This window comes from Xiphophorus maculatus, chromosome 12 (genome assembly GCF_002775205.1).
Source record: "Xiphophorus maculatus strain JP 163 A chromosome 12, X_maculatus-5.0-male, whole genome shotgun sequence".
NCBI classification, from domain to species: domain Eukaryota; kingdom Metazoa; phylum Chordata; class Actinopteri; order Cyprinodontiformes; family Poeciliidae; genus Xiphophorus; species Xiphophorus maculatus.
Genome location: NC_036454.1, coordinates 17,530,015 through 17,543,358, shown reverse-complemented (window position 1 = coordinate 17,543,358; position 13,344 = coordinate 17,530,015). Strand labels below are relative to the sequence as shown.

Sequence of the window (13,344 nt, the reverse complement as noted above, 5' to 3'; positions counted from 1 at the left end):
CTGCACACTTTCAGAGTTTATCATACATTAGACATTTTAGCTATCGCTCTGTAACCATCCCCATGTTCATATCTCCCTAAGGCATGTCGAGACTTTTTGGACCTAGCTGAGAGTCACAGCAGAAGACTGCAGCGGGCGCTGCAATACGAGCGAGAGCAGCGTACCCACCTAGAGGAGACGATCGAGCAGCTCGCGAAGCAGCACAACAGCCTTGAGCGAGCGTGGAGAGAAGCACCCACGCATGCTTCCAGCACACCCAGTGCCCCAACCACCAGTCAGAGTGAGACCAAATGTCTATTATTTCCTCACATGGACCTCAGAGCAATCCTGGTTTCACTGGCTAAAAGTCATGTGTAGCCTGAGGCTGTATATTACAGAGCATCCTCATGTGTAGGAAGAAAACTTTAAGTTGTGTCAGATGGTTTAGATTGGGAGAAAGGGAAGTTAGAGGTGGTAATTACATTATCTAAAAATATTTATCCACTGGTCTGTTTATCCAAAAAATGTATCTTTAAAAAACTCTCTATAGTCCCGTAAACTCACATTTCTCTTGTTTTCAGATCCTCCCTGTAGGTGGTGGAGCATGTGTTTGCATTTCCCAAAGAAAAATGATTACTTAAAGTTGAGTTCAGGATTACTTTATCTACTTAGCACTATGTAGGAAGCAGTGGCGCTTAAAAATACAGATAAATGGTTTATGAATGGACATGTGAACTCATTTTGGTCATATACTTAACAACTGAGTCATGTTGGTCACTTAAGCTATCATGTAACACAGATCTGCAAATATCATCAAATATAAAAAAGAAAAAGATTAAAATGAATTTGGCCCAGTTTCAATGACTTCTGTGTTCAAGCATTTTCCTGTAGAAAATGAGGGAAAAAATGATAAAAATTAAACCTGCCTCTACTTTTTCAGGCATTCACAGATGTTACAAATGAAAACAGACCAGCACCTTTGTTCATCTGCGCTTTTTTCCTTTCTAATGAACAGATGACTGGAAAGATGAGGACAGAATGTAGTCAGAAGAAAAAGCAAACAATTTATATCTTTCTAGATTTCACAATTTAAATTAATATCTGTGGTATCTGTAAGCATAGGTTATGAGTGTTTTTTCCCTCTGGATGCAATCTTTTCATAAACAGACTTGGTGTCAGATGCTGAACATGCAAAGCACACTCAGAAATTGCATCATTCAGGCTACTTATCCAGCAGGAACATTGGTAATTTTACTAATCTTGTTATTCCTTGATTAATCACCATGGGTATATGATTTTATGCTCGTTGCTCCTGAATTTTGCAAAATACAAATTCAGCCTTATTAAATATTTTGAGTGGGTTTGTCTGATGTCTGTAAAGTCTGACAAATTTAACTTTAACTGCAGGGAGTGAAAGGGTGAACAAAGAAGACGCAAGTGATGAAGATGAGGATACTGAGTACTTTGATGCCATGGATGACTCCACTGAGTTCATAACAGTGACTGCCAGTGAAAGCACGCAACACAAGTCAGTCTCCATGCAGTTTTTGTCCTTGGAAAAAGAAATTAATTGTATTGAAGTGACAAAAGCAAAAGAATCATATTCGTAGGAGTCAGCAATAGATGTCATTTTTTAAAATTTTAGGGTTATCCATTTTTTGTAAATATCCAGGGAGTTTGGAGGTTTACCTGAATTTAATACAAGCTTTCATTTTGCCTTTATCTTTGTTCAATAAGGCAACGTTTTTGTGTCCTTTACTCGTTGATTTTGCTTTTGTTTGCTCTTTGTTATAAAGAATTAAAATGTCATTTATAATTCTTCTCAAAAAATTAATCAGCTATTTTTTCAGAATAGAGACAAACAGCAGTGGACAGAATCTGTCCTTTAGACAGTCTGTCTTTTTTAGGAGGATGTCTGCATGTTCTAAACCTCCCCACCTTCTATGCTCGGGTTCCTCAGTAGTTTTTGCAGCTGTCTCAGGATTGACTGTGTTATTCTCTGTCTATAAGGGTGAAGCCGGCATATATATCAAAATAAAACCCGCATATTGCCAGAACCCAGGACTTCCTAATAGAGCATTTCATTTTCACTGCCAGATCTGTGTAATTTAACTTGTCTTTCAGCTGTTGTTTTATTGTGGTAGGTTGGTATATTCCTCTATTCCAGAAACACCATTAAGAGTCAATATTGCTGTTGGAGAGCTTTGTTTCTACTCTGTAATTTCATTTATTTGCTGTGAATTTCATAGGCACTTTTATTCATTTATTTATTTGTTCATGCAGAAAATGTTATTTTATTCCAGGCGATTTCAGAGTAATTTAAGTGGAGCAAGCGGAGGCCAAGCCAGCAACTCTAACCAGGAAGACCATGTAAGCGTCTGTCCTTCTAACAAGAATGAATAATATGTCTGACATTTGAAAATGCTGCTGACTCTTGTGCTCTCAGTATAGATCCATTTGTGGCTCTACAGGGCTGACACTTCATTGATTTACTTGTATAACATTTACACTTGCTGTTCTCAGAGTCTGTCATGCACACACAAACGCTTACATGCACACACACACACACACACACACACACACGCACACACATACACCCACACACACACACACACACCCACACACACACACACACACACACACACACACACACACACACACACACACACACAGCTTATTTCAGTGTTTTCTGCCGTCATGTCATCAGCCCTGTGGTGCCACAGATGTATGGTTTTATCAATGCATTAAATTTTAATAAGTCAAAAATCTGTTTTTTTTCCCAGTCCATTTTAAATTTCCTCATTTGAGTCACAGTCTAGTGACGTGTTGAAAGCCCTTTCGTGGGGACTGAACCATTTTTCTGAAACTTTTGTGTCCACTCCTATTTGTTCTCTCCATCCCAGATGTCCCCGATCTGTAATGATGTCTCAGCGAAAGAGCCGGTGCGATGCAGGCAACGCCGGACCCAAATCCCAGACAAGCCCAATTATTCCCTAAATTTATGGAGCATCATGAAGAACTGCATTGGAAAGGAGCTCTCTAAAATCCCGATGCCTGTAAGTCTGAGACATACAGTATGTTGCCTTATAAAATATTGATGCCTTTTGCCACAATCTTTAATATATTTCATTTTAATTCTGTGTGATAGACCAACATAAAATAGCATGCGTGGGTTCAGCATGCAATTCTTTTTTTTTTTCAATAAAATCTGAACACACTGCTACACTCACACACCAACTCCTTGGTGAAATATACAGTGTAAGGATTATGCTGTCTGGATACTTTCCTAAGTAATGTCAAGAAATCTGGTCATAGTTGATTGGATGGATGGAGCTAAATACAGGGCTAAAGACTTGAGAGTGGACTTGAGATTCCCCTTTCAGCAGAACAACACTAAGCATACAGTCAGGCTGTATTGGGATGGTTTACAGCAAAATCATGTGATACAAATGATCCAGTGAAAGTCTAGTCCTAAATCCTAATGAGAATCCGTCACAGGACTTGAAAATAGATCCTTACAGATGTTCTTCATCTGATCTGACGGAGCTTAAATTTTGAAAAGAAGAATGAGCAAAATGTTTTTAGACTCTAGATCTGTAAAGTTGTAGAAACATATCCTAAAAGACCTACAACACACATTTCCAACATTTCCAAGTAAGGTAGTCCAACAAAGTATTGGCAAAGAGGAGCTGAATACAAATGCACACCATGCTTTTCTGATTTTTATTTTCAATTTCTTTTCTATAATAATGAATTTTCTGCTTTATTATGAGGCTGAATTTAAACAGAGTATATTACATTTAATATGACACACACTGTTTTGTAAAATGTAGTGAGTTTTACAAATTGTGATTCTCCAACAGGTGAACTTTAACGAGCCCCTGTCAATGTTACAACGTCTCACCGAGGACCTGGAGTATCACGAGCTTCTAGACAAGGCGGCGCGCTGTGAGTCTTCCCTGGAGCAGATGTGCCTAGTTGCGGCCTTTTCCGTTTCCTCGTACTCCACCACCGTCCACCGCACAGCCAAGCCCTTCAACCCTCTCCTGGGAGAGACCTACGAGCTCGACCGCCTGGAGGAATTTGGCTACCGCTCACTGTGTGAGCAGGTAACAGCTACAGGAAAAATTTCTTTGCACATTTCCCAAAGTGCTTACTCACATTTGACTCATAAACTGGTGTCAAGTCCTATTTTTCAAACGGGTGGATGTATTTTAAAATAGCATAAAGTGATTACATTCTTTGTCCTTTAGCATTTATGTCTATTTCTGATCAGGTGAGCCATCACCCGCCTGCAGCTGCACATCACGTGATTTCCCGAAGAGGCTGGACCTTGAGGCAGGAAATCACCATTGCCAGCAAGTTCCGTGGCAAATACCTCTCCATTATGCCTCTGGGTAAGACATTTCCCTGTCCACTAAAACGGTTGTTAAGGATTTGGTGAGAAACGTACAAACTGAGGAATCTGTTCCAATAGACTGCACATAAATTTGCATTAGAGTTTTAGGACTGGGTAATAGAAATGAATGTTTTGTGTCAAAAAAACCCAACTTTTTTTCTTCTAGGGTTGTTTAGTAGCATTAGCACAAACGATGTAAACTACAGACCTGTTTGCATAAATTAGAGTTTCATCTGCAAAAATAAAACCATAGCAGGATATATTATCTATATTGCTTAGGAAGACAAAGAGGTTTGTTGGTTCAGATAAATAGAAAAAAGATTTGTTTGGTATTGAATCAGCCCAGTGATGCATATGCCTGACTTTTCTCACTTGGTGTTGGATAGCTTCAGTGTAATAAAAAGAAAAATAATGGGAATCATTCCTCGTGAAATGGATGTCATAAATATGCTGGGGTTATGTCTTAGTGGATGTAGATAAAAGTGACTCTGTACAGAGCATAAATACTAGAAAAAATGTTTTTTGCATCATAAATCCAGTCCTATAGTCTTCATTTCACCTTTTATGACAGCAGGAAGCTTAACAATGCTATTGTAATGATTCCCTCCTATAATATTACTTTGTCCTTTTGTGTCCCCAGGTGTCATTCACCTGCATTTCCACTCCAGCGGGAACCACTATGTGTGGCGAAAGGTCACATCCACGGTGCACAACATCATTGTGGGGAGACTGTGGATTGACCAGGTTATTGAGCTTCTCTCTTTGTGAACGAGTTGTTTCTCTGCAGTACTGCCATGACCTTCAAATCTATCCTTTTTTTCTTGTTGTAAAAGTATGTAGTGCAAAGTACCAAATAGTGAAACATGGATTAATTTTAAATGTTGACCTTTATTAACAGCCTAAAAAAATTTTTTTTAGAGGGCCCAGACTCACATGCATGACATGTGACTTTGGGTCCATTTCTTTTACTTTGCCTGATTTAAAGATTTTTGCTATCTTGTAGGACATTGCTCTATTAATGTATTTTTATATGTCTGCAACCTTGGAGAAAAGCATAAAAGAGAATGTGACAGGAATATTTATAATCCTGTCACATATTTATGCATTCTCAGTATTTCAAAAGGCTTACAATAGCCGGAATGTCTTGGAAATGTGTGTTGTTTTGTTTTTAATCACGTGTTTTTGCTGCCATCTGCTGCTGAAAAAGACAAGTGAACAGCTTAAATATTAAACTATTTAAATATTAAACTACAAACTGTTCTCAGGCAGCCTGATCAGTTAAGCAGCCAAATAAATAAAGCTAGACGTGGTTACGGTGATGACTTTGATTATGAGTATTAATGTATTTGATGGATCTGGGTTGTGGAGACATTTCACACCTTTTACTTTAGTGGCCTCCCACAGCTCTTCCAGGATGCTACCTTTGCCCTGTTGGGTCTTTCAGACCCAGAATACTTTATTTGGGTCTGAAGTATTCAAGATTAAACATCTTGAATACTTTTTATAGGACAGATTCTTAAGCTTGTAGTCTCAGTGCAGAGAAACATTGTTTCTGTTCTGAGGCCTGAATAACACTTGTCATATTAATTATGCTGCCAAATTTGACACTCTTTGCCCGTTAAGTACACATACAATCTTCCAACAGACTCTGTTGAAAGAGGATAGTCTTGTAGGAGGCCGGTTGCCCATGTAAATACAGCAATTTGTTATAGGCCAAGTCTTAATTGGCCCAAAGCAGACTGGTAATGCATATTGCTGTAGTAGCAGTTCAGTCGTTCTACACGTCCACACAGCAAGGCTGAAGTTGCCAGGATTATGAGCTCACCCACAGATTATGAAAATAGGTGGCCATCTAGAATCTTCCAAATAAGGATGGGAAAAATGAGTATGGGTATTTTTTTGAATTTTCAGACGTCATTCTTTAATTTCTTATCTAAAAGAGAACTTTTAGATATGAAAGTTCTCTTTCTTATCTAAAAGAGAAGTGTTTAGTGTTTAGTGGCCTCCCACAGCTCTTCCAGGAAGCTACCTTTGCCCTGTTGGGTCTTTCATACCCAGAATACCTTATTCGGGTCAAAAATCAAAGACAAAAGTCTTTGATTTTTGATTTGCCTCATCAAAATTTAGAGTTTGAGCTACTAATAGGTGATGGTTTGTCTGCACTAATCAAGCTTCACTCACCTCGGCATGCCAAATGCTAGCGCCCCATCGAACAGCAGCGTGACCTAGTTTTTGCACTAGGTCACGCTTGATGACCTAGATCAATTAATCAACTTGATGATTAATCAGCATCAAGCTGATTAATTGAAAAAACTGAACAGGTCCTTTAGGACTCTCTGCATTTCAGCAGAAAGTAATGCATCAATATTCATCAAATTTTCAAGCTGATGAAGAGAGGAAAATTTGTTGTTTAGTCATGGTGTAGTTATTGGAGTGTTTTCCTCATTAATAATGTTCTGTGTGTGTTCACTCAGTCGGGAGACATTGAAATCATCAATCACACGACGAAGGAGACGTGCCAGCTGAAGTTTATACCTTACAGTTATTTCTCCAGGGATGTCCCACGAAAGGTAAAGGGTTAACATTACACACTTTGCTTATAATTGTGATCAAACAGTTAGAGGTAAATTTGTACAGTGCCGCCTCTCGCTAGAAAGCCTTTTTACATTTTGTGACGTCGCAACCACCATTCTCAATGAATGCCTCAAATTTGGAATTTATGAAAGAGTGTCATAAAGAAACCCACCAGGTGGCATGCTGTGGGAATGCTTTTCTTCAGTATGAACATGAAACTGGTCAGACTTTGAGAAAACAGGTGGTGTTAAATAAAGGTTAATCTTCCTGTTGGAGTTTGCAAATACTTAGGTTCAAATCAAAGTCTGGTCATGTGTTATTTGTCCACGACTTCAGATTTTATGCAAAGAAATATGGGCACAAATTACAGTTTTGTGCAAAGTTGGTAGAAACTACCAATTTTTTTTACCAACAGTAGTCTTTGGTAGCTGCAAGTACTGACTCTGGGAGGCACTGTACAAAGCATGTATACTGCAGCCTGTGATTTATTTTTTAACATTACATGTTAAATCAATTAAGCTTCTTTAAAGTTTGGACAGTACTTTTATGGCCATGGATGCTTACATTTGGTAGAGATTTGTAATAATCTTCTAAAGTTTCAGTAGTGTGTGTTGACATTTCTAACAAACAATGTACATGATAACGTCTCATCCTCAGGTAACAGGTGTGGTAGCAGACAGTAAAGGCCAGGCTCATTACATCCTCTCTGGTACATGGGATGAAAAAATGGAAAGTGCTAAGATCATTCAGAGCAGCGAAGGGGCCAGCGGATCAGAAGGGAAGCAGAAGACAGTTTATCAGACCTTACCCCCCAAACTCCTGTGGAAGAAATACCCTCTACCGTAAGCTTCTGCTCTACGAATCAGACGACTGTTATTTATGAGTCACAGCTGTTGAGAAAAGGGCTGCGACGTCCACTCAATACTACTGAATGTAAAACATTGCAATGTGACTCCGGCCAATTTCCTCTCACTCTGTCAGGGAAAACGCTGAGAACATGTACTACTTCTCTTCTCTGGCTCTGGTGCTGAACGAGCCGGAGGACGGGGTGGCGCTGACCGACAGCCGGCTGAGACCCGACCAGAGGCTGATGGAGAACGGCCGGTGGGACGAGGCGAACGTTGAAAAACAGAGGCTAGAAGAGAAACAAAGAGCTGTGAGACGGCGAAGGGAAGCAGAGGCCACAGGTGCACTGCATGAAGGTACGTCTTATATAGCAAGGAGTTTGGTCTTCGAAGGAAGTGAGTGCTTCATTTAGCAGGTATTTTCTTTGGTCAGCCTGTTTGGCTGTAAAACTTATTTTAAAATGTATAAATGAAGAGATGAAAAGTAAATGTTTGAGGGTGAATTTCTTTATTAAAATTCCTAACCCAGACCTGGAACGATTCATCTAGACTGTCCCTGTTGGACAAATGCAAGGTTTTATTCAATGTACCCATGACTTGTCTTTCTTTTCCTCCCTCTGTTGATGGTCAGAGTGTGATTATGACTCTGGTGAGTGGGGGTTGTCCTGTGCCCCTCTTTTGTGCATCCCACACACACTCTCTCCATCATTTTGTGTGTCCTCTGTGTGCTCTGCCTCTGGATCTGCATGATGCTCTTCTCATGTCGACTTCTTTAAATAACAGCTCAGGAAAACACATGACGTTTTTCTGCATACGTGTGCATTTTCATTCAGAACTGGCCTAAGATACATGTTGACTTAAACATGAGTACAGAGCCTTGCAAAAGCATTCATACCCCTGAATCTTTTCAGATTTTGTCACATTACAACTAGAACCTGCAGTGTTTAACAATGCATTATAGCCCATGCCTGTGGCCAGGAAGGAAGAGGATATAAGGTTTTCTTAATTTTTCTGTTTTTACTTTTTATTTATTTTCTTTTTTTACAGACAAAAATTAAAAATCTATTTAGTCCCCTCTTTACTCTGATACACTTGAATAAAAGTAGGAAAGCTTAAAATGAAGGAACACACCAGACAGCTCAATGGTAAAAGTTTACAGAGGTTTAAAGCAGCTGATTTAGATTTTAATTTGTAATAAAATGTAGAACCCATCAATTACCTTCCACTTTGCAACAAAGCATTACTTTGTTTTGATCCACAAATAAAACCTCAGTAAAGTACTTTGAAGTTGTTAAAAAAGAAGTGGAGAAGTAGTTTGAGTAGTCTATAGATGCACAATTTAGAAAAAATAAATGCTGAGCTTATTTTCGATATATTTGTTAAAAATAAAATATACAACTCGCACATCAAAAAGCTGCAGTTTCTCCTCTTTTCCAACTGGTTTGACATAAGATATACAATGGCTGTTTATTTTCCTCTGATATTAATTTTTTTGTTTGATGTTTCGTTCCTTAAAATCTTCATTCAAACTTGTTTCAGCTTGGTCCACATTTGGAGCTAACCCAAATGTAGTGCGCAGACACCGGTTGCTTTTCATTGAAACACATTTCTGTTTTCCTCAGTAATTATTTGCAAGCGTGCCTTTTCCTCTCTGTGATTTGTGGACAAAGTTTTTGAAGTAAAATCTGTGCTTCATCCTCAGGCAGAGACTATGAAGGCTACCAGCCGCTGTGGTTTCACCAGAGGAGGGAGTCGATCACTGGAGAGACAAACTTTGTGTACAAGGGAGGTTACTGGGAGTCGAAGGAGAGAGAGGACTGGAGCATGTGCCCTGAAATCTTTTAGCTCAGGAGCTCATCTCGGACGACACCGACCTCACCGGACAAGGAGCCGCTCGGCCTCTGGGCTGCGGGCCGTAGAACAAAGCCGACTTGTGACCACCACAAGGATCTATAGGAGTGTGAGAAAGTGTATTTCACACAATATCTGATTACACATTACCTCCAAAAGTGTTTTTGTTTATTTTGAACGTAGAAGACAGGGCGTTCCCTCAGCAGTCCTCCCTGCACAGTGCTGATTTTCTGCTGCTCCTCAAATAAACTCAGTGCACTTTTCCAGAATTCACTCCACTACAGACTAACAGCAGCTGGACAGAAATTTCATGTGAATGCCGATTCTTACTGGTCTGAAGAAATTATCAAGAGCCACACTGAAACACAACAGTGTTGAATACACATGCCAGTATTTCCTCTTAAAGACAAACTTCCTCACATGTCAATCAGTAAAACCCTTAATCTCAGTAATCCCAGTTAACTATAAAACCTAACTAACTCCCTGATTACATGGAGAAGATTACAATCAGGTTGATTTGCAAAAAAAGTTTTAAAAATGGTGATAAGACCGATTATATGCTATACACTGAACTACTGAACAGTTTAAAATGCAGATCAGACAGCTCAAGTGCAATTATAAGAAAATCATTAGAGAGGAAAACTGAATTTTGAAGTAAATAGTTTTTAAAATATGAACGCCAGGCTGCCAAAAAACTCTACTACAATATATTAAATAAGTAAATAATTAAGTGAAAGTAGTGAGTTAGTCAGATTTTGTACAAATAAATTTTTTATTTAATTAATTTGATATATCACAGAAAGCTATTTTATTTTAAGTGAAAGTTGGTGTTTCTCTTAACTCATGACTATAGAGATGCAGTTTTTGTTTTTAGGAGACCCTTTATGTGGTCAGAGAAAAATGACATTTAATGGATACTTTATATAAATATTTTTAGTTAAAGTTGCCTCTTTGATCTGTTATCCAAAGATCCTTTAGATATTTTTTCCATTTGTGATTGTGATTAGCTAAATTATATAGGAGTGGTGGAAACATTTAGGTGGCACACAGTATGTTCTTCATTAGTGCCAGATCAAAACATTTATTTCACATTTACTGAACTCTTCATTAAGACCTTTGAAAGCACTTTTCGCTGTGGTTGACTTGAACTGTGCTTCTCAACTCGTGAGTCGAGAACCGTGGCAGCCATAGAATAATTTTTGAACGATGTAGAAAACAATAGATCAAATGTTTTTACATATTGGAGTTGAAACTGTTTGTAATCACCTTCACCAATGTTATGTCACTAAATGAGGGCCGGTCATTTCACCTCTTCGCCAATTCTTATCTTTGAAGCTTCTATAATTTCATTTATTCTGGTGAAGGACATTTTGTACCAAACATGTTTCAGTTTCTACCCACCTGGAGAGCGTTTCATACCTGCTTTGATGACAAATGGTTTAAAGTCAATTCTGTCATAAACAGAAAGGACTTTATTGTAGGAATAATATCTTATTTCTACAAGATATTGTTGTAGAAATAATATATTGCTCAGGGCCTCCGGAGGTCCCAGTCCACCATATTTTATCAGCTTAATGGCCTACATTAAATCAATATGAATAGAAAATGGTTTAATTTCAAACTCTATACATATACAATCATACATGGGAGTTCACCATTTCATAACTATCCCCATAATTTCCTAATGATCAAAACAAAAATAGAAAGCTGTGCAGTGGTTAGGGTGTATGACTAAAATGATTTTTTTTGTTGTTGTTTTTTTTACAAGTTATGATAGAATGTCATGACTAGGTATAGGTAAACATGCAGATTTGAATCGATGAAGTTGTGAATTAACCTGTAGTCTCCTGAATAGATTTTAATTGTCAGATTTAAATAGAGGGTGCAACTCAAGGGTTTATCTGATCATAGAATCAAAAACCTCATTTTTGCACTTTTTTCTCATTGACTTTAGTGCAACCATTTTCACTTGTGCCAACAATCACAGGCGTTGACCACGGTGTCGAAACTCTAAAAGGTTGTGAACTGCTGGACTAAAAGTGAGTGCAGATGGCCTGAATTGATGTTTAGAAATCTCCCCTCTGTGCATGTTCTTTACCTTGTTTTCTGGTGCTCACACACAGCCTCGCCCTCTGTAACCCGTTGGTGATTGTACAAAAAAAAGTCTGCACCTTATCACTGACGCGTTTGTTGGTTATTAGATCATTCAGCCTGCAACTTGTTGGTGTTTCTTACTCGAATCCGACCAACTCTTCCACCAGCAGTGGCTCTGAGATTAGAGGGAATCCCGCCTGTGTGCGAGCCTGGAGCGGTGTGCGCGCGGCGCTGCAGGGGGAATCAGCTGACAGACGGGTAAAGTTGGTTGCAGAGGCAGACAGGGCTGGTTCCTGTTGCACTCCACTGTGCTGTCGGCTGCAGCCACAGAGGACTGCCTCAGCTGCTGCTGCTGCTGCTTCGACACCAAATCATAACTCCTTCACTGTTTGCGAACATGCTGATCTGGGATCAGCACACAAAGATACACAGAGTCTTTTTGCCTTTAACTGACTGAATAAGGGAACGAGTCCCCTGACCTGTGCACTACGAGTCTATGGTGACAAGAGTTTTAAAAAAATTAGTTAGTATTTTTTTGTAATTATTATTAGGAATGTGGAAATCATGGCTGGAGGTAATTGTACCTACCGTCTAGTCAATTTGTGTGAATATTTTGTCATAATATTGTAAAAATGATGAATAGTTCTACTAAACTATGTATGGAGCATCTGTACAGAAAATACAGAGAGCCTGAAGGATTTATTGTCACTTTTAACTTCTAACCTGAACTGATTCTGTCTGAGTTAACCCTGAGTAGCATGTAATTTGGCCAAAAAACTGTCTTAACACAATAAAATGTGCTTTTGATAGAGTCCTTAAGGCTCACATGTTAGAAATGTTTTCCTCTGATGTGATGATGTGGAGAAAATAATATCCTTCCCATTTGTCCTGATTGATTGAAGAAGATTTTTGGTTTGAGAATACAAGATCATAAAATGACTTTTGTGAGATTATTTAATAAGGGTTCATGATTTGACAATAATGAATCAAGGTCCTTCCAATGTTCATTCTCCCATAATTTAATTGTATATACAGCTCTGGAAAAAATTACTGCAAAATGATCAGTTTCTATGATTTTACTTTTTATAGGTGTGTTTGAGTAAAATGAACATTGTTCATTTATTCTATGAACTACTGACAACCTGTCTCAAAAATTACAAGCAAAATTGTATTTATTTGCAGAAAATGAGAAATGATGCAGTGCTTTCAGACCTCAAATAACGCAAAGAAAACAAGTTCATATTCATTTAGAAACAACAATACTAACGTTTTAACTCAGGAAGAGTTCACAAATCAATATTTGGTGGACTAACCAGGAGATTTTCAATTTCGTTCAGTACAGTGCTCTCTTATTTTTCCAGAACTGTATATATATATATATATATATATATATATATATATATATATATATATATATATATATATATATATATACACAATTAAAATATGAGATGATATACATATATGTGTATATCGTCTTATATTTCATGTGGCAATGCATATCTGTCAGACTGCATTACTGGACTCTGACAGAGTAAAGGATGAACATAATACACACTCCAGAAGCCAAACCATAAGATTTTAAAGAAAGGCGACACCCAG

The 13,344-nt window shown here is 38.3% G+C and overlaps 1 protein-coding gene across 3 annotated transcripts in view; it reads left to right on the top strand.

Annotated features, from left to right (window-relative positions):
- LOC102238007 (oxysterol-binding protein 2) overlaps positions 1 to 12,681 on the top strand; it is a 50,185-nt gene extending 37,504 nt beyond the window's left edge. For 2 of the 3 annotated variants that reach the window (XM_023343818.1, XM_023343820.1), the window contains 12 exons: positions 82 to 280; positions 1,387 to 1,507; positions 2,283 to 2,349; positions 2,883 to 3,035; positions 3,843 to 4,088; positions 4,256 to 4,376; positions 5,019 to 5,122; positions 6,853 to 6,948; positions 7,610 to 7,794; positions 7,934 to 8,154; positions 8,429 to 8,446; positions 9,500 to 12,681. In XM_023343818.1, coding sequence (XP_023199586.1) covers positions 82 to 280; positions 1,387 to 1,507; positions 2,283 to 2,349; positions 2,883 to 3,035; positions 3,843 to 4,088; positions 4,256 to 4,376; positions 5,019 to 5,122; positions 6,853 to 6,948; positions 7,610 to 7,794; positions 7,934 to 8,154; positions 8,429 to 8,446; positions 9,500 to 9,642 — 1,674 coding nt within the window. In that variant the 3' untranslated portion in view covers positions 9,643 to 12,681. The remainder of the gene's footprint in view (positions 1 to 81; positions 281 to 1,386; positions 1,508 to 2,282; positions 2,350 to 2,882; positions 3,036 to 3,842; positions 4,089 to 4,255; positions 4,377 to 5,018; positions 5,123 to 6,852; positions 6,949 to 7,609; positions 7,795 to 7,933; positions 8,155 to 8,428; positions 8,447 to 9,499) is intronic. The other variant, XM_023343819.1, reaches the window with a different exon arrangement.
- Positions 12,682 to 13,344: the final 663 nt, after the last annotated feature.